Raw genomic sequence first — 24,784 nt, forward strand, 5'->3', positions numbered from 1 at the left:
CCATAATGTATCTTTAAAGCTGAACCCTTACAGAAATGAAATGAAATGGGTTTTAACGTCCTACTGTTCTGCACCGAACTGGGCTAATGAAGACGAGCATACGCCATACAGTGTGCTATGAGCGAAATTGTGCCCGGACAGCCGCAATACGGTCTACTCTTATATAGAATTACAACTGTTGAGGGATCTTTTACGTGCACGCCAATGTGTACACTGGACCTCGGTTTTTCGTCCCATCCGAACAACTAGACAGCTGTCCTTGTCAGACCCTCCGTCATGCATCACTAACAAGGGGATCCACGCCGGAAAATCTGGATGAACTTTCTCGACCAACGCTGGGATCGAACACCCGACCTCCAGACTAGCCACTCAGCCACCGTGCCCCCCCCCCCCCTTGAAACCTTACAAATTAATGGTAATACATGTTTTATAAGATACTATTTAGCTTGTTTTGGCTTAGCCCTGTCTTTCTTTAAAACTAGTCAAAATATCCTATATAGTTGCTGGGCAAAATATCCTATATGGAGCGACGTATGGAGTAACAAAGAGGCCTGCATGACACCCGCGGCTTGTTTGTGCTATAGTTGCGAGCTTGCTTCAAAATATCCACCTCGATCATTATTTAAAACATACTTGTAACATCACATTTAAAACAGCTAAACCTCTAACTCACTATTGTCCATAATATTGGAAAAATAAAAACACAAATTAGAATTCAATCAACATGAATGCTGTTAGTTCCGTTAGAAACTAAAAGAACAGGCCATACTTCCTGTCGCGGGACAAATATATGAGCCCCTGATCCCTCGAATATAAATTATTTAGCATTTTATGTACTAGAAGTTGCATAATCCTTCTCATATCGTCTTCTGGTATAATGAGGGATTATGACATTTGTTATTGTGTTATTCGAGATTATCCTGGTATTAATTATGCTTAATTTTTACATAAACATATTTAAGTAGGTTAACCGATTTATTTATATACGCATCTAATTTCCTGCATAATATTATATCCACCATTCAAACATTTACTATAACGAAACGCCTGCTTATACATAATTATGTGGATTGTGGGATAACTGACCATGTTAGTACACTCATTCTAAATAATTCAGTCGTTTCTTCTAGCCAGGTGTGAGTACAGCCATTCTTATAGAAGAGAAAGAGTAAGAGAAATTTAGTACTTACAACTTATCAAAAAGTGTTTTTTGATAATGACAAGGGAATTAGAATGAGAATATTCAAAGTTTCTTATACAGCGATTACTTATAAAGGTAATAGTGATTTATATCATTTTGTCCAAGACGGATAAAAGAAATATAGATAATGTTTTCTCGTTATGGATTTCTAATGAGGCATGCGAATTAATCCTGCTTTTCTAACATACCTTTCCTATATTCCTGGAGCTCTTTAAATCAACCCATCCTTTCGTGGATCAGAATAAATTAATCTGAACAGTCGACGTATATACGTCTAAAGATAAGTATTAGTAGATTTTACATATATTATACTACACACTTGCTGTGATGATAAAATTTGTATGTCTATTTGTGTGTTTTTATATATAAATCCACCGAGTCAAACGTCATTTCGTTTCGCAGAACGACCAAAATTTAGCATGTAATCTAATCTTATTGTTGAGATTAATTTCTATTTTTATAAAAGAGGTGCATCTTATTTTTATTACACAAAAGTTTATTGGGTGTCTGTCGTAAGTCTAGACTTATTATTATTATATCTAAATTCTAATCAGTACAACAGGTTGTCTTACGTATTATTTATTTCAAACTTAATAGATTTGAATTACGTGTTTACACGGATTAAGAACCCAAAATACCATTATTGCGTTTTACTCTATCTAATTCTTCAAGATCAACAAGTTCACATAGCATTGAAGTACATGCTTTCAATAATAAAACAAAATAATTAAAATTCAATTATCGGTATAAAAAAATCTGACTTGCTTGTTTCTCTCATAATTAATTACAATGCCTTCGTAACGGTGTTATTTAAAAACATTAATGTAGTTGTTGGATTACGACGAACAACATAATTTACAGTTACAGGTATTCCTGCTTTTTTTATAACGTACACATTTTGATGTAGACTTGTATTATTGTCGTCACCACTGTCCATCCGCCCGTCTAAATTTTGTTTGTGAACACTCTGCATCTACAGGTCACAATTTTTATCCGAATTTGATGAAACTTGAGACATAGGTTTATATCCCAAAGAATTCGGTTAGCGCATATCGGGACCTTAACTTCCTGGATCATGGCCCCTGATTGTACAAAAAAATCACGTTTTTAGTTTGTGGATCATCCAGTGGACCCAAATTTATCCGATTTTGATGAAAATTAAAACATATATGTTTATATCCAAGAGATCTCGGTTCCCATCGATATTGGCAGAAATCGGACCTTAACTTCCTAGATTATGGCTCCTCATGATTGTACGAAAATGACGTTTTTAGCTTGTAGACCCTCTTTAGAGGTTTCACTGTTTATTTGATTTTGAAACCTGTTCAAATTAGGGTCGAGTTCAAATTTCGTAAAAATAGGACGGAGACTGTCTGACAAAATTACCGCCCCCGTTTACACAAATAGTATAATAAGCATGTAATACCAAGGTTTTGGACTCTCTGGAGGTCACAATTTTTATCCAATATTGACACATGCCTGATCGTAACATCCTGGATTATGGCCCCTGATTGTACGAAAAATCGCCTTTTTTTAGCTTGTTCTCTGTCCATCTCTTGCAAAATATGGGCGTGTCTTGCTTGGCAACCGCTTTTCTTTTGCGGTGACCCAGTTAAATGATCGTGTCAACTTTTATAATTATAATATTATGGTATAGTCACACATTTGTACCAGGATGTAAACTGAACACACTCTATATTTATTTCCGCGCTATTTCCTATATGCACCATTTATTATAATTTGATATGTAATTTAAATTTGTTTCGTATAATAGTTTATCGTGTTTAGTGTTGTAAGATATACTATATTTCTAACGTGTTTCATTTTATATGTAATTTGCCAGGTCACAGGGCATCCCCCTCAATAATTTGCAAATATATGTTCATATAGCCCCCGGGACAGCCATTTTGGTTCACTACCCTGACAGCCCCCACCCCGAAGGACGTGTATCAACGTCGTAATACAGCTCTGTGAGTGTCCTTAAAGATATAATCATATTTATAGGGTAGGTATTTCCAATACAAATATGGCATATATGGTATATATGGACAGTAAAGACACCCACCAGAAAAAAAAACACCCATGGGGCGCGCACAGTACAAAACTGCGAGGGAGTTTCTCATGTGTTGTCTAATGATTAAACGGTGGAAAAGAAATTAGCAGAGGGTAATCCAGAAATTTACTTAGCTTTCGATATTTATGCTAAATGGACAGCTACTAACGACAAATACAAGCTGATTTGGTAATTAAGTCATGTGATAAAAACAGCTCACGAAAACGGCTTTCTTCCGATTAGTATATTTTGAGGGGAATTTGTAGCAAACTTTTGATAGATGAATTAGTTTTTAGTCAAATATAGCATCAAATCACACGTTTGTACGTGGAAGAGTATCTTTAAAGGAGCTAAATCGCTAATATTTGGGACCTAGAAATTGACACAAATTGGTCGCAACGCATATAATAAAGTAATATGAATGTATATAAACTGATTTACATTTAATCGTTTCCGTTTTTACTCTAATTTCAAATCAGTTATGTTCGGCGAAATATGCCAGAAGTGTCAATCGAATGGCAATCTCTAGCGTCTGGTCTACACCGATAGTATTTATTGCGCATGCTCTCCAAATAAGAATATGGCCTCACCGTTGGGCATGACTTGTGAAATATGTCTAGCCTCGTTCTTCGAGTACCTTATTACAAATGGCGCTGAAACGCATTATGGTACACGATTCGTGTACCAATGGTAAAATGTTTATTTAGTCTTAAATATTGGAGATCAGAAGCCCATCTTTTCACGATTCGATAATGTTGATTAAAATTGACAAATAATTCGTGTTTTCAATGTCGAAGACTTTGGATGATATTGAGTTAGAGATTTAGCTACTTTAAAGTAGGCCTTTATCTACAATGTGCACCTGTGTATTTGTCCTAATGCAATCGATGTAGATTATCTCCCTCAATTCTCAATAACTGGGTTAAAACCCCAAGAACTAAATAGAAGTGATGACTGAGATTAGTGTGCAAACATATCCTTTCGCTTTTCATGATCTCAAAAAATTCAACCCAACTTCCTCCGGTTTTTACTTTTGTTAGAAACGAGGTGTCATTTTTTTCTGTATTAAGACTGTTTGAAGATGCCACTACGGAGTCTCAACTTTCTAGATGTAGTAATACAAAAAAGTAAGTAATACAAACCTAAGTTAGAATTGATTTTGATGGGAATGAATTGTCTTTAGAAATGCGATATTCATGTAAGATTTAATTGAATGGAACGAATTGTCACGAGATCTGGAAAGAATAACACGATTATGTTACTGTTTGTGCTTTATTCAGTTGTTATGTAACACAGTTAATCCATTGGTCTGTTGGACAATTTTCCAAAAACAAATTTGCTTATGATAAAGATGACGAAGATTATCGAACCTCTCAAAGATTACTCAGAGTTGAAGTTAAATGGGAGATTCTATAGCAAATATTTTTTCTTCAACTTAAAAGAACTAATCCACCCCTGCCCCCTACCCACCCCATCCCAACTATTTTGATTTAATTTAATATTGCCCGTGCCTACACGCAATCGGTGTGTTACCGTGGGTGGTGGGACTTGGCAACCGAAATCCGAGAGAGAGAGAGAGAGAGATGCGGGGAAGAGGCGGTCGGGCTGGAATAATTCCTCTAGACGGCCGATGAACCTCTCGGCCGAGTGCCCGTCTCGAGGCTTTGGGAGAGAGATGCGGGGAAGAGGCGGTCGGGCTGGAATAATTCCTCTAGACGGCCGAGTGCCCGTCTCGCGGCTTTGGGAGAGAGATGCGGGGAAGAGGCGGTCGGGCTGGAATAATTCCTCTAGACGGCCGAGTGCCCGTCTCGCGGCTTTGGGAGAGAGATGCGGGGAAGAGGCGGTCGGGCTGGAATAATTCCTCTAGACGGCCGAGTGCCCGTCTCGAGGCTTTGGGAGAGAGATGCGGCCGAGAGGCGGTCGGGCTGGAATAATTCCTCTAGACGGCCGAGTGCCCGTCTCGAGGCTTTGGGAGAGAGAGAGATGCGGCCGAGAGGCGGTCGGGCTGGAATAATTCCTCTAGACGGCCGAGTGCCCGTCTCGAGGCTTTGGGAGAGAGATGCGGGGAAGAGGCGGTCGGGCTGGAATAATTCCTCTAGACGGCCGAGTGCCCGTCTCGAGGCTTTGGGAGAGAGATGCGGCCGAGAGGCGGTCGGGCTGGAATTGCTCGGGCCGACCGAGGCGTGGATTGGTGGCCGAAGCTGGCTGTCGAGCTTTTCCCTCCCGCCGCCTGGTCCGAGTGCCCGTCTCGAGGCTTTGGGAGAGCGATGCGGCCGAGAGGCGGTCGGGCTGGAATTGCTCGGGCCGGCCGAGGCGTGGATTGGCGGCCGAAGCTGGCTGGCTGTCGAGCTTTTCCCTCCCGCCGCCTGGTCCGAGTGCCCGTCTCGAGGCTTTGGGAGAGAGATGCGGGGAAGAGGCGGTCGGCCGTCTCGAGACCCGCTGGGCTGGCGCGGTCCAAGAGTGCCCGTCTCGAGGCTTTGAGAGAGATGCGGCCGAGAGGCGGTCGGGTCGGGCTGGGCTGGGCTGGAATTGCTCGGGCCGGCCGAGGCGTGGATTGGCGGCCGAAGCTGGCTGTCGAGCTTTTTTCCTCCCGCCGCCTGGTCTGGCCGTCTCGAGAACCCGCTGGGCTGGCGCGGTCCAAGAGTGCCCGTCTCGAGGCTTTGAGAGAGATGCGGCCGAGAGGCGGTCGGGTCGGGCTGGGCTGGGCTGGAATTGCTCGGGCCGGCCGAGGCGTGGATTGGCGGCCGAAGCTGGCTGTCGAGCTTTTTCCTCCCGCCGCCTGGTCTGGCCGTCTCGAGAACCCGCTGGGCTGGCGCGGTCCAAGAGTGCCCGTCTCGAGGCTTTGAGAGAGATGCGGCCGAGAGGCGGTCGGGTCGGGCTGGGCTGGGCTGGAATTGCTCGGGCCGGCCGAGGCGTGGATTGGCGGCCGAAGCAGGCTGTCGAGCTCTTTCCTCCCGCCGCCGCCTGGTCTGGCCGTCTCGAGACCCGCTGGGCTGGCGCGGTCCAAGAGTGCCCGTCTCGAGGCTTTGAGGGAGATGCGGCCGAGAGGCGGTCGGGCTGGGTCGGGCTGGAATTGCTCGGGCCGGCCGAGGCGCGGATTGGCGGCCGAAGCTGGCTGACGAGCTTTTCCCGTCTCGGCCGGAATTGCTCGGGTCGGCCGAGGCGCGGCTTGGCGGCCGAACGGCGCTCTCGAGCTTTTCCCGCCGGACATTCGCCCGCCGCTGGCGGGGCGACGCGCTGACGGATCCCGACCAAAGTTGTTGCAGCGAGGGTCCCTGGCCAGAAGGGACGCCGAGAGACGGATTTGGAAGGGCGGCAAGCCCCCGGGAGCCGAAAAAATCCAGTCGAAACCTACTCTTGCACGACGGTATACCTTTCAAACGAGTGCGAAACACTAGTATAGGAGGTAGGTGAGAGAGACGAGACCTGGTGCGGTGCATGTGTATACCTTTCCAACGAGTGCGTTTTCTCTTACATGGAGGGTGAAGCTCAGCCGGTCCTCGGCGGGGCAGTAGGGAACTTTGGCGGAGAATTGGTCGGGGCGAGTTTCTTGAGACGAGCGATTCGCGGTGGAAGGTTGGCCGGTCTCCTCTTGCTCTCGGTTGCGTACACGGCGGTTGAGTGAAGGCTAGGGAGTGTGTGTTCGTGCAGCTCCCGGTTACCCTTCTCGTCACCGTCGTCGCGCCGCTTGCTCGAGGGGAAGGATGGCACCCGAGACCGCGTTCGGCGCTCTCTCTCTCTCGCCCTTTTCTTCTTCGGCCCGGGGTTCTCTCTCTTCGAAGGCAGCGAAGCGGTCGGAAGGCGGGGGATCGTTTAGCCCGATCTCTCGTCCAGTCACCGCGCACTTTCGTACGATCCAAGACTCGATGGAGACGGTGGAGCGAGGCCGACCCGGGGAACTAAAAACTCCTCGGCGCCCGGTCACAGCTCGCGGCGGTCGGCGGTTGCGGAGATTGATTTCTCGGCTCCTCCCGGCAGACCCGAAACGTTCCAGTGTACGCTTACACGGCGCTTCCGTAAATTTCTTCACCGTGACATTCAGAGCACTGGGCAGAAATCACGTCCCGTCAACACCGATCTCCGGCCTTCGAGACGCTATGTTTTTACTAAACAGTCGGATTCCCCCGGACCGTGCCAGTTCTGATCGAGCCGTTCCTCGCGCCCGTGCCGAAAACGGGGAGAGTCGCCCCTACCCCGCTCCGTCCGCCTGCCCTTCCGAGGGTAGAACGTTCGCCGTTCGGTGCGCCCAAGTCCAAATTAATATGCCATGATTAACATTTCGAGCTGAAGCTAAACAGGGCTAACTGATGGAAAACCTGACAGAGTTTGATCGTGAACATTTTATGCTTAGAATACGTATAGATAATAAGTTTGATTGCCCGATAGTTTTAAAAAAAGATAAATATGCAATTAATTAATATGTGCTGTCTGTTTATTTGGGAATTTCGGCGGGGGACACCAGCCTCACTGTTGGCTTGTTTTTTGTAATTATGGCCCAAGATATTTTCAAATCTATCAATGTTAATTTACGGTCTTAAAAAGTTTACATTGGTTTCTGTTCAGATTTATTTTGACTTGTGATATATATGTAAAAGATCTGACTTGTTGTGTCTTTAAGGTTTTAAAGTCACTGTGATGCTTTTCCGTATTTAAAGTTAGCAGCAAAAAAAGAGGACTGGACAAGCAGTATTTAGATTATAAAAAAATAATAAAGGCGACTAAAACAAAAGACCTACGTTAGATACCATCATGAAGATAGAATTGAGCTATCCTAATTGTTGCCTGACATTTCTAAGAAATATAAAGATGGCGCTGTGAAATCAATAGAAAGTAATAGCCGACGTCAAGATTAATGGATATAATAGGTTTTAGAGTCCAATATGCTTTTTAGTAAGATTATATTTTTATTGTGTCATGATGGCACCTTTATGTCTTTTACTCTAGAACTTTGTGTCTTTAAGTGGCTTGAGTGCTTCGAACACTCTATGTATGTAAACCGCACAACCAAACAAAAGAATTTATTTTATGAATAACGTAAAAATAAAATATTCTATAATATTCTTTCATATATTTATATGAGTAATTTTTTTTTAAAATAGTTGTATTATTGTAATAGAGTCAATCTTGCAAGGGAACGTAATATGAGAAATTAAAAAAACGACAACACAAAACCACACAGGCTAACAAGTAACAATGTGATCTTGTATCTAATTATAATGGATTGTAGATTTGATATCAGATATGTGAGACGTATGCATCACAAATTTAATATACACATATAATACTCTACGATCTGTAATTACACGTTTCCGTTATTATAGAGAGTAATATTTCTCCGGGTTTAATTAAACGAATCAATATTTTCTATAGTCATCGTACTATCGTGACTGGGGTGAAAATATATGTTATGTCCTTGTATAAATATTAAATATATTCACGGTTGATTGTTTATCTCAGATAACAAATACCTACTCATAAAGTAGACGATTCATGAAAAATCCTGCAAATAAAAAAAACACCCACGGAACAAAAGATTAATTCAGTTATTGGGCAGCGTGCCAGTCGTTGACAAAATGAAGAGCGGTATATATAAAATGCTTCTGTGGCTATGAATTTGACCAAAAAGGTACTCGAGAGAGTATAAAAATAATATAGAATGGTAGAGTATGTGTGTGTATATATATATAGGTTTATAACATAATATAAAACTACGTGAAAGTAATCGTGGACTAGTCTATATTGAAAGCTAGAACACTAAGCCATAAAAGCAATGTAAGGTTGGATAAAGTGTTTAATTGAATGGAAAGCAATTGGCGTGTTGATGCAGTACATAACATTCAGTGTTAATTCTATTGTAATCACAATGATGGACTAAAAGAGCCGAAGAGGACATGAAAATTACATTTGGGGAGGGGAAGGTAAGTTTCTATATATTATTAATATCTCGATTATATTGATTTATTAAGAAACGGGAATTTCTTGTATATTTATATGTAAGTGGGTGGGACAATGACTTCTGAAAGACATTACAAAATAATGACACTGATACTAAATACATGTATTTAAATATCTCAACGTAGAGAGCCAAAATGATCACATTTATCAGTTTTCTATTCAAGGCAGTTATCTATGTATATATACAATGTGTGAAAATGCATTTGCCATAAACTACATGTGACAGTGACGGTCAATAAGGACAGACCAATTAGTTTATAATTTCAGCTCGTTTAAATGTCTATAATCAGAAGAACTTTCGTAGAAATAAACCAAAATCCACTATAAACAGCTATGAAAGATTAACGATGACTTATAATCGCTTGATGGAAAATATAAACTCGTAGCAGAATAACAATCTGTTGGTCTTAATTAGGAAAGCCTAATGATGTGTACTCATTAGAAGAAGAAAGATAATTGGGGATTGGAAATCAGATATTTGATTTATAATGCGTCGTTCTTGGTCTTGGTTGGTAAGTTTGTGATATAAATCATACCATTTCTTGATTAACAATTCCAAATTAACCTTCTGTTAGAAAGAGCTTGTTACTGTCAATATAATGTATTCTAAAAGAGTAAGGTATTTTAATTTTTATAACAGCGTTACAGGTGCGAAATTCATATTGAGGATGCTCTGTACATGTCATGGCAAAGGATACATAACTCAATTAGATTCCATATCAAAAGGTATGTAACTTCATTAGAAGTTCTCAACTACATATGTATATTTCATGACAATAGGAGAATTCAAAAATTAGCCCGCTTGCTGCCGAACAGTGGGACGTTAATCCCATTTCATTTGAATTAGGGTTTCTTAACTATAGATTACAGTGTCAAAAGTATCGAAAGGCGTTAAAAAGTGGTTTAATTTTTTATTGTTGCCATTGTTATTGTTTGATACTATTTATGCCCGGCCCAAAACATAGATAAACTCATTTCACCATATTACAATGTCTTTATTTTAAGAAATAAAACTTTGAACTGTATCTACAGTAAAAATTATATTAATTTGATAATCCCGACTGTGGTGTACTTCATAAATAATGGAAACGAACTTTTTGAGTTTGAATTTTATTTTCTTTCAAATCATACATACTATATAATATGATATAATTCCAAGCCTCAAGATACATTGTCAAATATCAATCCAAAAAGTCTGTAAATTGAGAAAAAATGGTCAAAGTTGTATTTTGTAAATCTGTCTAGATTGTAAAACATCCGCATTTAAATTCCCCTTTTCCGTAATAATAAATCTGCTAAGTGAGATCTTCAAAGAACAATATTAATACTTATTATAGAATTTAAATTTGTTTAGTTTATCCCGAATTTTCATTTTGTTCCGGAATTAATAGGCAATAGCCACTAATTTATGATAACCCAAACTTATTATAGAACAATGCCAGTAGGAACATCCATAAAAATAACAGAGAGTGACTTGCAGAATTATCACAAGAATGAAAAGAGTTTTGTATTTGAATCCTAATAAATAATAGGCCTATATTTATTTTAAAGGAATTCACTATGTTTATGTTAATTGTGACGCCATTTGTATCATGATAATATTTAATCAAGAAATTGTATGATTTTGCGCTTTAGATAGAAAGGTATGTCTTTGAGATTTGTGATTTCAATTTTAATTTTGCATGTGGCAAGTAGTAGGGTAGGTGGGGTTGTTTTTTTTTGGGGGGGGGTATTTTTAAAAATTGCAATTTTACTTCTATTCAAAATCCTGTTGTGTGTGTGTGGGGGGGGGGGGGGTATTTTGTACAAAATTCTTTTTCATTTACTAGGAATAAATTCAATAGTGTTTGGATACCTTGTTCGATAATTGTTACTATCGCTTTATACTGCTGGAATATCCCCAAGAACATCGACATCAATACATAGTTCAACTAGTTCAAGTAGTTCATCGCATTTCAAGTCTTTCTTTCTAACACCATTTATTCAAAGAATATTTACATATATTACAAAATACAATATATAATTATAGGATTTGAAAACAAGTCGAAGCTTAGTTAAAATCATTTCCCGTAAGAAATTATTTACAGAAATATAAATACATTAAGATTATAATCATAAATTATATACTGGTATAAAATTATAAAGTAAAAATGTTTACTCTCAATCAAAGGGACATTAGGTAAGATTAGATAAGGAACTAACAGTTCTCGTTAAAAATAGAGAATGAAAACAAAATATGCCGAAAATTTGAGTCAAATTGCTTCACTCTGAACCGAGATATTAGCGATTCAATTTTAGCCTAGCCTCGATCGCCATCACTACCGTTGGTACGATAATAAACAAAATCGCGATTATCCATTTTTACGTTAAAGATGGGTTCCCGCGTACAAACTGGGTGATTTAATGGTATATATGGACTAAAAACATATTCAAACTAATTAATTTGTCATAAATTTGCTTCAAATCTTTCTTAAACATTGTAATTGCGAAGGAATGTCCTGCTATAAAACTTCGATCAAACCAGGTCATGTTTACGTCGCGTGACTTACCTCTCTTGGAAGTCAGAGGAGAATTCATTGCATACATAAGACGATGTTGTCTTTAATCGCTTACTATTTATTACAAATATCGAATCCTAATTAAATTCTCGGATTATCCACTACCCGCGTCTTTTTCCGTCATTTTTATTTCAGAATGTGTTGTACGTCTAACTCTTCATAAAGTTTATCAACTTGTACATCAAGCGCTCAATGTTCGCGTGTGACCTTTGACATAACGCGTGCAGAAGTTTTTAATCGTCGGGCTGTTGATTAGGGGAACCCTTACATTTTTGCCCTGTATACGCTCCATGAGTGTTTTTCGGGGAATCCAGTATTTTTCTAGTAAGATTGGATATCTCTACTTTCCATATATACCAAAATTACCATACTTTTATTGGAATAACCACCCGATAAATACTTTTCTGGGAACCCATCTTTAAATTATCCATCACAAAACAGATTCAAATCCACTAAATATCGCAAGCTAACGTTGGCACCGAGAGTTCATTATGGTATTGATAAGTTATTGTCTAATTAATAATTTAGTTAACATTTAAGGCCTACAGAAATACTTGAAATAGACAAAGTTAGGTCTTGCATAATGCATGTTTAATTAGTCAAAAAGTTATATTGGATATAGTACAGATCGGTTACTATACATTATGTAGTAGAATGTAGTGTGGTTAGCGAAACGGTTATCTGATGTTCATAGTACGGAAGTGTATGCTGATCTCAAGTTCTGGATAGTGGCGATAGAAGGTCTAAAGTCGAGAACCCAACACGGGACATGAAGGACATCCGGCGTGAGAATATTATTGCGAAATTGGTAAATGTCGTTTGATAATGGTTAATATTATTATTACTGGCCTTCATGATGCAATAGGTATTATCAATCAAGATACTATCAGTAACATCAGACACAACCGGACACGATATGTATCACCAATCAAAAGACAGCAGGTAAAACCAATAGGACACAATATAATTTATCAAACATTAGACGGTAAATAAAGCTAAAACAGAATACGATAACTATAACCACCTATCAATAGGCACTAAGTATCACACGATAAATATAAGGGCATATTAAGTACAAGTACATCCGTGGTAAGTATCATCAATCAAGAAACGTCAAGTAAAACCAACAATACTCGATGAGTATGTTCAATCAAGAGACGGTAAGCGAGCAATACTAATATTAGAAGTCAGGTACCAATACCCAAGAAAAAGTGAGTAAATCCACCATCACACGGTAGGTATATTTTAAATCATAAGAAGGTAAGTAAACCAACGGGACACGATAAGCATCGTCATTCAAAATACAATAAGTAATATCATCAATCAAGAAACAATAAGTATAATGAATCAAGAAATAGTAAGTAAACAACAAGTATCACCAATCAAGTAAACCAACCAGGCGCGATATTTAAAATCAGTCAAGATGCGGTCAATAAGAAAACCATATGAACACGATAAGCACCGTCATTGATGATACAGTAAGTAATACCAATACCATCAGTCGAGAAGCAGTAAGTAAAGTATACGTATTAACAATCAAGAAACAGTAAGTAAACGATAAATATCATCAATCTAGACGGTGAGTAAAAGTATACACGGTAAGTATCATCAAACAGTAGATGGAAAGTAGAATCAACATGAAACGATAAGTATTATCAATCTAGACGGTGAGTAAAAACCAAATATACACGTTAAGCTAATGACATGTATGTACATTTATTGTTTCACCTTCTACCTACAACATATACACTGTACTGGAGAGGACTTTTGCCCGACCCGTTTACTTTAAAGTAACAAAATATGTTTAAATCATTGACAAACACGAGCAAATTTTCTTTAACAAATGGAGATTTGTCAAAGAAATTTGCTCGTGTACGAGAGGAAATTTGCCACATTTTCATTTGCCATATGAGATTTGACAAAAGCTGGCATGCATAGCGTTCTTCAAATAATAAGTGTCAAAGATTTGGAACTTATGCTCGTGTACGATAATCCGTGAAATAAATTGGTGGCTTCGTACACGGTCAAAGAAAATTTGAAGAGACCGTCAAAGAAATTTGTCAAATTTTCTTTGCTCGTGTAGGACGGGCTTAAGGCCCTGGCTCGTGAACGTGGGGATCTCGGGTTCGTTCCCGGTATTGACCGGGGAAGTTCCTCTAGATTTCCGACGTAGTTTCACCTTGTTAGTGATGCGGAACGGAGGGCATTCGGATGGAACGCAAAACCGAGGTTCCGTGTACACATTGTCATGCATTTAAAATAAACCTTGACAATTGGAATTCGAAATAAGAGTAGGCCATAGCGTTGAGGTCAGAGCAAAACTTCCCTAATATAGCACACTGCATGGCGTGTGCCAGTCATCATTAGAACAGTCAATGTAGAAAAGTAGGACATTAAAATGCAATTTCGTTTCATTTATTGACTAGCTTCTTTAAATAGTGGGACTGTGACGTCGTTTCACCACCAGAATAATAGAGTTATCTCTCTATCTCACGTTGATAAGTAATAAACCATGTTATTCTAAATATAACCTTTTATATCTCTTTTATTTATATTTCTAAACTAATTTATCAATTCAATTTGCTAATTCAGCTTGTAATAGCTTGGTGCACAGTCAGTAATTTAAAATTACAGGACAACTGCCCTTACAGCAATGCTAAAAAACGTTTTTATTATAATATATCGAATAACTTTACTCAGACGATAATTGCTTTTTATTTGATAAATCGATTACTTTGATGCTATTAAAAGATTAGAAATAAATATGCAATTAACTCAGTAACTCAGTAATTAATGTAAGATTATGTTTACATGTAAGCACATAAAACATATATTAAGTCGAGAAATTCCACGAAAGGTTAATAAGTTTTTTGTATTATTACTTCTAAACAAGGAAATTCAATTAATTTACTTGTTCATTGATAAATGTATATAATTCTAGAGCACACTCTTTCCATCCAATCAATATTCAATGACAGTTAATATTATATTTCTCTGTGCCTTGTAATTTGGATATAGAAGGTACTGAGTTGCATGATTAATAAACTAAGACCAAACTGAGCGACACTAATCAAATGATAATAATCACGGAGTCGGTTGTACTAAATAATACATTAAAACGTAACGGTGCGATATAATGAGAAAGCTGATAACCAGAAATCATGCATTACCTACATAAAAAACCTATAGTATATATGTATAATAGATTAATTATCTTATCATATGATCCATCTGTGTTTATTATACGCCTTATAAATTTAATCAACCTTGTCCCTTGTATTATTATTCTGACGTCATTCGAGGGGTTTGATTCTTGTCAATAATTGGTATATTAAACATGCACTATGCAAGAGCTAAATCTGCCCATTGCAGATCTTTCTTTGAGCAATAAATATTATAAAATTATTAATTAGGCACTTATGTACATGACAAGACCATAATCAACTCTCGGTGCCATTTTATGGGTCCGATTTTCAACAGATTTAATTAATGATAAACAGTAAAATGGATAATCGAGACTTTGTTCAATATCGTAACAACGGTAACAATGACAATCGTGGCTACTGTGTTTTTGAAATGATAATTTCTCAGCTCAAACTGAAGTAAATTGACTGAAATTGTCAGCACATTCCCTTTACATTATCTATTTTGTAACTACATGTATTATAGTGGAACTGTCAGCACTTTATCTAATCTTCCACAATGCCGCTTTAAGGAATGGTGATTTACTGCTCCTCGGCGAGTAAGGCACTGGCTCACTAACCTGGGGGTCTCGCGTTCTACCCAGTGTTGGCGAAGGAGTTTTCCAAGGTGATCCCTCTTGTCAGTGGTGCAGGACGGAGAGCCTAGCAAAGAACAGCGTCTAGTAGCTTGGGTGGATGTATAAGTAGTTTGAGATGGGGTTGGGCATATATTGCAGTATTTTGGGGGAGTAACGGTGGCTCAGCGATACGGCGCTGGCTCACTAACAAGGAGTTCCGGGGGTTCGATCCAAATGTTGGCTGAGAAAATTCCTCTGGATTTTCCAGGTAAAAAAGCAATTCATCTAAAGATATACAGAGCAATTGATCTCTCATAAACATTATTAATTATAAACAAACACCATTTTAGTTGCCAACAAATTTAAGAGCTTGAGTTTTTAAACGATGTATTTGATCCCTGGTGACACCCAATAACCTTCTATTTGTTAGAATTTATAAATCAATGAAACAGCTAATTATCTAAGCACGTTTCTTTTTATTTATAAAAAAAGCAGACAGAACATCTGCCAATTATAACGGTGCACTATTTACTTTTTGAATAATGATGGACAACATCAAAGTTTCTAGAGGTTATTCAAATACAGATCCCCAAAATAATCAATAACCAATAAATCAATATTCGTTAGAAGAAATAAACATGTTATATTTGATCCGCATCTGTTAGCATGGTCTGAAAGTTCATCGATCTGATTAGATGTAGACCTAAGTCTTAGATTTGATGACATTGTTCAGGGAACATCATATACCCAATCTCACTAATTAGTTAGTTCACTTGGAATTAATACTCTAAGATTTAAATCATTCAGATGAAATCTTCATGACTATAAATAATACTTGAATAACACATGCAAGACGCTACTGTTGGTCAACCTAAACTCATTTCCGGTGAACTTTCTGGAAATAGATTTTCTTTTTTTCTATTCTTCTGTAAATGTGGCACATAGAAAGTAATTATTAATGGTGAACTTCTATATACAAGTAACACTCTTTTTGCACGAAACATACTTTAATTGGTCATGCAATGGCAAATGTTACTGATTAATTCAAAGATATGTTTTTTGCTCTTTCAAAGAACGAACATAGAATTAATCCGGTGTTGGGCAACAGTTACTAACAAACATTAAATGTTTAAAGATACATTATGTAAGATTTAGATAAAGAGCTGGTCGTTCTTGATATAATAATTTAAAAATAGTTAATGAATATATTGAAAATTTCACTCAAATTAATTATTCCGAGTTATATATGGCTTTTATCATCGGGTTTTTGACGACGGATGCAATTAAATATGTATCTATACTACTTTTAATCCAAATCAATTTTTTATGTGTATTAACTCTAAGTGTCGGGCCTTTTATCGACTGTCTACGTGAGTGATGCCTTGCATTTTCGAAAATTCTCGGCTTGGCTAGTCATATAAGCATTTAAAACAGATGTGTCGGGCATTGTCTAATAGACTTAATATCCAAGCCATCCGTTGAGAGTTGATTATGTTATAACATCTGAAGCTAGAAACACGCCCCGAAAGTGTCAAATTTAGCTCTCGCCTAGTGCCTCTTTAAAAATTAAACCATGCTTCAGTGCCAGAAGTGGTTCTTTCACGATAGTTACTATAACCCATTCACGTTTTATGTTCATTGAAGAACAGACGAAAATTCAAGAGCTAAAACTAAAGGTGTTAGTAAACGATTAATTCGACAAGTTCCGGGACGACGTGTAGGTTCTATAAAGCGTGAGGTGGTGGGGTCCCGTGGTCTGCAACTGCGGATAGGCTCTTCTATTTTTGTTTCTGACCTAGGAATCACCATAGGCGTATTCGTGTAAACGCTAACACAGAGAATGAATATGACGTTTCAAATAAACTGACGCCGCAGAGTAGAAAGAATTACCGTTGAATGATTCACGAGAAAGTCTATGCAAGCTTTCCTCCACATCGAATTTATGTCCCCGTCCAACCCATTCAATGGTTGTGTCGAAGGGTCTGTATCGGGTCCACATTAACGATTGTTTTTGCTGGTCTAATTGTTGCGTTATAATAGCTATAGTATACCACAGGAAGGTCTATCAACTACTGTTGTAGATTTATCATCCTCTGTTTGGGGCACAGTTAATCATTCGTACGAAATATTAGATCTAAGCGCGTCGCATATACATTACTTAGTCATTTACTTATAATTTTCTTGTTTATTTAACATTATTAGGTTTACATAATGTGGGTATTTTGGGTATTGTATTGTATATTATGTATGCCTACATACTCGAAACCAGGTGCATCATCACCAATCTTAAAAAAATACCCATTTTGTGTCTTTAGTTCAACTATGTCATAATCCTGATTGAAGTTAGTATCGAATGTACAGTCGACGAGTAACGTGGGAGTCCCCATGTCTATAGTAGAAGGAATTCCAGTCAGGAATAATACAAACAATTTGTATCGGAACTTAATCAATTATTTAACGAGATTTCTACATGTAACGATGAGATCTTATGTTTTTTGTCACAACGAGACCACGAATATTCCATTAAAACCAAAGAGTTAGAGAACAAAAATAAAACAATGGCTATTAAATCGAGTCTGTTAGATCGATGGGAATAGATGAAACCTGACCTCTGATGCTATTTACACAAAAATCGTTCTAGAAATGGAAATGTATTGCCTTTGCGACACACATCACATATACAATATTTTACATATGCGTTGTATGAAACTTGTTATTGGATGGAATCCAGTTTAATTAAATTGAAATCATGCTTTCGGTTCTTTTGTTGTGTGTGTGGGGTGGGGGGGGGGGCATTACCATTACTAATACTGGTTGCAGTTATCATAATCTCTTATAGATAATAGCAACTTTTAATAAAGGGCTGAATTCTGAAAGCTTTTGGCACTATTTTTGTTGAATTTATATTTTCTAAACTTTAGCGTTTTCTAGTTAGTGAGATATAATGTAATATTATCAATTTTGTGACAGCTACGAATAACATCTTATTTTCTGCCCTAAACCCATTAGATCTGCACCATGGTTATTTATGCCATAATGATAACTGCACTAAATGAAATATGTATTGATCCTGGCTCACTGTGCCATTTATTAAATGTCCTTAGTTTCCCCTTTGTGATTATCTAAGTGGTCTCACCTTCTACAAACATTAAACAAATAACATTTTGTGGCCTGTACCTCGTTATCCTCATTAATTATTTACAGTTTGTAAAAGCCTCACACCTCCGTGGATTGTTCATAGAATAGAAAAACAAGTATCCACATCTTCATCAATCAAAGGGACAAAGTTAATTTCCAATGTCCGATTGATTCATGAATATGGTATGGTCACGAATACACATGGATAATCCAATTTATGTATTTCATACTAAACAAACACTTTTCAATTTTATGTGATATAACTTTGATGAGTTTCGTAAGATGATGTATTCCTAGCAACTAATATTTCTATTGGTCTACGTATTTCACCATTTATACTCTGGGCATGTGCAATTCTCCTTTGAGATATTTAGACAATTCGCCCGCCACTAACTGGACTAATTTACCAGTTAATGATTTTAACGAATAGACAGCTGCCCTGTACAACTGACAAGAGGAAACCACGCCGGAAGAATCCGATGAAGTTTCTCGGCCAACACCTGGGTCGAACCCGCGACCTCCAAGCTAGCAAGCAAGTGTCTTACTCACTTAGCCACTGTTGCTCCCAAAATGATTTATAGCCGACATATTTTTATATTTGATGCACGAATAACTTTTTCCGCTTATTAATCTTTTCCGGTTTCAGACCACAATTAAAAATGACGTGTCAACAAAATATTCAAATTCGTACGTAATAAAAAAAGTAGGTGCAACTCGTTATTTTTCATATTTAATTCCATTTTGGTATTACAATTCATGTCCATAATATTCCAACAAAATTACGTGTTGTAATTCACCTGCAAAATACCGTATTTTTCGAGGTATAAGTTGATACTTTTTTCAGCAGAAGTCCGGCATTTGTCTTATACTCCGTTTCGACTTCTATACGGATGGAGGTAAGAAAAAAAATGACATCCCGAAAAGAAAATCTTTTGGCAGTAACCGTCGCTCCACGATACCGAGCGAGTGACATCATCGGCTAAATAATAGCACTCGCACGCGCTATCGTGTAAAACAATTAACTACTTACACTAATTAATTTAATCGGAATATTTGTCGACATTTCTCAGCTAGTTTATTTCTTTTTTTAAAAAACATAAACCCCATTCAAAAATTTATCATAAACCCGAGAATATGCCATCATAACAGAATCTTGTCTCTGACATTACTCATGTGATAATTGTCACATTTACATCTCTCGTAATTTCACGGGTCTCGCGAGATTTCTATTTTAGTTTTCGATTATTGTATTATAACCACGGGTGTGTGTGTGGGGGGGCAGCTTTATTTAACGTCCGCTTCCACCGAAGAGATATCGCAGACAAGTTAACGGATATATTGATTTGGGGTGTTATATACTCTTACAATATGTGACATCTATGACTAGTTTATACTAGTTTATGACGAGTCAAATACAAAATACTAACATTAGTGTATAAATGTCGCAATAATGCAGCTCCTCAATACTTATCTGAACTCTTATATGACTACAACCCTATTAGATCACTTCGCTCTCAAAATAAACAGTCACTAGTTGTTCCAAGATATAATTTGAAGTCATATGGGTATAGGTCTTTCAGTTCAGCTGGTCCTAGATTATGGAACGAACTTCCACAACAGATCAAGAATCAACAAACTTTTAATCAATTTAAATCCGCACTAAAGACTTTCCTGTTTCAACAGTTTTACCAGTAGAGCCATTACAAAAAGCGTTTTGAGCATGTGTCAACATGGAGAAGACGCTATATAAAACTTCATTATTATTATTATTATTATTATTATTATTGTCGGCTCACACCAATACGATTAAAATGTCCGACAATGGAGAAACCAAGAGGTAAACACGTAGATTAAAATTTTAAGTTAGAGTTTTCAATAAAAATCGTCGACGTTGGAATTAAAATATTGGCCAACAAGCTATGTGTCTGTTCTGCAGTGCGGCTAATTGTATAGACAGATTGTATGTTTCGTAGGCGCCCCCACCCCCACCCTTTCCTCACCTAAAAAAACAACCTAAACAAGCAAAAATAAAATCTACAATGTCTTTGCAAGTCAGCCTTATTATGACGTTTTTGTCAATCCTAATCTGGAGAGGTTAAACCAATGTAGGACGAGTGTAGCACCATGAGTTTTTGTCAGACTTGGAAAGCGTACATCGCTCAAAACCGATTGCCACATCCGGCGTATAACCAATGCATCGTTTCTTACTACATATCTTACTACATATCTTAGCCCTGTGATCGTCTAGTATTTTCACCTGTTGTCTTTGCTTCCCCTTCACGTTGTGTATTCTCTTCTTCTTATCTAAATAGTTTTAAAAGCCGTTTGTCTTCTCAGGAGTTAAGACGTTTACCTTACCAGGAATAAGAATGCAACAGTTCGTTTTTATATTTTATATATCATAGCTGGATAAATAGATACAAGCGTAGTAAATTACAGTAATTGGACGTTCAATTATCTAATTGTTCAAATATGACGTAAACAATTATAGAGCTTGGTTACTCCAGCCAAATGATGCAATTAGTAAATCTCCAATCACATGTTAAACATGATATTCTCATTCCCACGGAACCAGCTAATGTTTACCAAATTATAATTCTTTTTATGTATCAATCTGTCACTCATTCACTCAGTTTGATTTAAGTGCATAATTAGAAAATATTAATTAATATAATGCTACTAACTAAAAGAGCAAAAATTCTAGCAATAGTCTTACACGAGTCCGACTTGTGATTCCTCTTAGGACGTGTTACACTATTTCACCTGGCAATGAAATAAGATTTCATCAACAGGCTTTTATAAGCATCTATTCATAGCTATAGGTGATTGGGATGTTACGGGTGTTTTTTTTTATATCTGGATAGCATGTTAATAATAACCATCGATGTTGTCCTATGCTGGATAATCATTTAATCAAATATTGTAATGGTACATTATTATTTAATGCGCTATCGCATACTATGTTCTCTTTCCGTTGACAAGCAATTGTTAATATAAATTGGATTCAGCCCGGTTTGTATAATTAGTTGAATATGAGCTAATAGACTCAATGTAATAACTAATAATCAAATATAAGATAAATATGTACATATACCTCAGTATCAAACGTGGGCAGTAATTTTAATACAAATATATTAAATAGCCCCATTGTTGCTATACATCCTAGTAACTTCCCAAATTCTGTACAGCAAACCATTTATAGAACTAATTAAAACTACTTGTTATATCCGCTATCTTATTCAGTTGAGAGAATCATATCAATAGCCATTTATCCATCTAATCAAAACTCGTTCCTTTTGTTCTAATTGAGTAAAAACCGAAAAATAAAACGGAACGAAATGTCATTTCTGTTGCTTTTTTGTATTTAAGACAGGTCACTTGTAACTCTGCTGATCGGGTCTGAGTTAGTGAAGGGTGTCGTGGGGGTGTACGGTAGGCTTACTCTCTCTAAGACAAGTCTTAATATTACGGTCAACTGCAGATTTCTTCAAGGTCGCGAGATGTACATAGGGTTAGGACACGTGATTGTTGACAAGATTGAGGCTTAGGATCAGTGTATGGGTTAGCGTTAGCCCTGTTTACATCTCATGACCTTTGACGAAATTTGCAGTAGGTCTTAATATTTAGACCTAACCATTTCGCATAGCTAATTACTTTTATTTTGCACTATGTGATTTTAAACATTGCACAATTATTAGTCAGTCGCTTTGAAAAACCTTTGGAAACACAGTTTCTAGATGAAGGATTGTAAAATGTTATCAATCACTTTTGATCCTTGGTCATGAATTATCCAAAAAGGTTAATTATTCATCCTCAATGAAATGTCCCTTAACGCGATAATGATTATTGGCAGTGTCTATTAATAATGGGAAGGATGAATACAGACACTGTGCTTGCTATAGCCAAATAGCTTCCCAGTATAGTAGAATATATGATATGCAATCAGTTTGAGAAATGTCACACGCCTTATAGAATGCCAACGAATATGTTGCATGAAGCTCTCTGACATTTCAGCAATGAAACCGTCGTCAAGTGGGCGCTGCGACGTATTGCACAAGTGGTGAGCCTATAAGAGAATCCGGACGTTGTCACATGTATCTATTTTCCAGTGACATGACATACAGGGTTCGCACTGATCAATGACAAGCGGTAAATAGTTTTCTTTTTATAAGCATACTCGTTTAGGCGAGTGAATACACGACAGAAGGTTAGCTAATTTTACTGTCGAGATGACTTTTTAGATGACCTTCTTTTTTAAGATCTTCTGAGAGATGCTAATGTTTAATTAATTACATGTAATTAAAAGTGCAGTTATGGTTTTTTTTCTTCTGATTGTAGGTAAGATAAAGTGAAGACCTGCAGTGGAACTATCTAGTCAATTCAGATGGGTTTGTCATGTCATAGAGAATGCCAAAGGCCGGTTCACGTCTTAATACTCGTATCCAAGAGTTCGAACTTTGGCGAAAAGATGGCGACTTCTTCAAGGAAGGGGAGTATGCCAAACGTCGAAATCAAAGACGAGAAAGAGTCAATGTTATAGAAAGTGATCGACGATTAAAACGGTGGAAAAAGTTGTATGTCCCCGCTGTTTTAGGCATGATGACGGGTTCGTTTCTTACCTTAGCTTCCACTGTGCACGGTTTAGGTAAAAACACTATTTTCTGGTCAAGCAAGGAGGTGTTTCATGTCATAGGTCCAGTGTTTCTTGTGACGGGTTTATTTTTTCTAATGATAGCCGCGGCATTTTCTCACAGAGAAGAAGAAAAGTTACGGATTAAGTTAGGATTACCGAGCATGTTTCCCCAAAGTATCAAAACGTTGCCGAGTGAAGAGAATACTTCTATTACAACGGTGAGTGAAATGGAGTCCTCACATTCCATATCAGACAGACTGGCTTCAAAACCGAGAGATAAAAAATGCGTTCGATATAACTGGGGGGAATTATCAACGGATTCCACCGAGGCAGCGTCATTTGTGGATGGCACTTCTTCATTTAACACAACACTTGACAATGATCGTGAGAAAAATTCGCGTGAATTGAAACACTTGATAAATTATTCCAAAAATACGTTACCTCAAACAAGACGCAATAAACGAAGATCTTTAAAACGTAACATCAGTTTTCAGTCGGATGTTTACTCCATTGCCTCTGATATGGTCTTTGATCACGAAAATGAAATAACGCGAAAGGGTTTCGGACCTTTAAAAGAAACGGACATTGATGTGTATTGTGCTATGGAGGAAACTCGGTGTAAGTTTAATGAAAATAAGAGTGCTATGAACAAATGTGATTCATTACCAAATATGGTCGAACATGATAAACAAACCTGTACACTGAATCCGATAAAACAAGATGACGTGGAATCGAACGAACCTCTGATGGGATGTCAATCAACAAAGCGGGTACAAATAAAATCAAAAAATTCCAATGGAACGGCGCAGGAAACGGACTGTAGTATATCGAACGGGAAAAAAGAACGCTCTCGCGTCTTTTGTTTCCATAAACTTGTCAAGGACAGATTCGTGTCGTCTGCCTCTGAGACATCTTCTGGTTATTCTAGTGGGACCAATATGGTGGATACTGATCAATTTGAGTTCTTCACGTCATTTGACAGTGAACCGGAAGGAGATGTTATTGGACTGTGTTAATATTAAAATATTTAGTTCATTGTAAATAGTTTATCATTCACTTTATCTCCGAGTTTGGAATTTCCAAATTGTTTGATTGTTACAGTATCATACACCCAAGAAAATATTAACTTTTCCTGTGTTACTAAATTGTGTCCACAATAATCACTATCTCTTGTGCTAAGCAAATTTGTAGACACGAAATATATACTAATATTGATTAAAATAGACCTGTCTCATTTGGGTCAAAAATAAAATTGTCGATTCCAAAGAATTTTATTCGTTGATTTGAGAATCTGTAGATATAGCCAGTGTCGGGTTATTTTTTTGTATTGACAACGGTAAGCCCCAAATTAAACTAAGCTTAGTAAACTTTTACTTAAAGGTGCATTATGCAAGCCTTGGATAGAGAGCTGGTCGTTCATGCTATAAGCTAAAAATAGGTAATGGAAAATGAAAATATTGAAAGTTTCAGTCAAATTATTTTATTC

General features: G+C 37.7%; 1 protein-coding gene across 4 annotated transcripts; it reads left to right on the forward strand.

The window, feature by feature from the left end:
• Nucleotides 1–1,032: 1,032 nt before the first annotated feature.
• On the forward strand, nt 1,033–24,550 carry LOC126810622 (uncharacterized). 4 transcript variants are annotated; one of them, XM_050535797.2, is made up of 2 exons: nt 1,033–1,276; nt 23,004–24,550. In XM_050535797.2, the coding sequence occupies exon 2, from the start codon at nt 23,073–23,075 to the stop codon at nt 24,312–24,314; it is 1,242 nt and encodes a 413-aa protein (XP_050391754.1). In that variant the 5' UTR covers nt 1,033–1,276; nt 23,004–23,072; the 3' UTR covers nt 24,315–24,550. The 4 variants fall into 4 exon arrangements, with proteins under 4 accessions (XP_050391754.1, XP_050391755.1, XP_050391758.1 ...); XM_050535798.2 differs by lacking the exon at nt 1,033–1,276 and adding an exon at nt 8,744–9,172; XM_050535801.2 differs by lacking the exon at nt 1,033–1,276 and adding an exon at nt 9,916–9,935.
• The last annotated feature ends 234 nt before the right edge of the window (nt 24,551–24,784 follow it).

Source organism: Patella vulgata, chromosome 2, assembly GCF_932274485.2.
Source record: "Patella vulgata chromosome 2, xgPatVulg1.2, whole genome shotgun sequence".
NCBI lineage: Eukaryota > Metazoa > Mollusca > Gastropoda > Patellidae > Patella > Patella vulgata.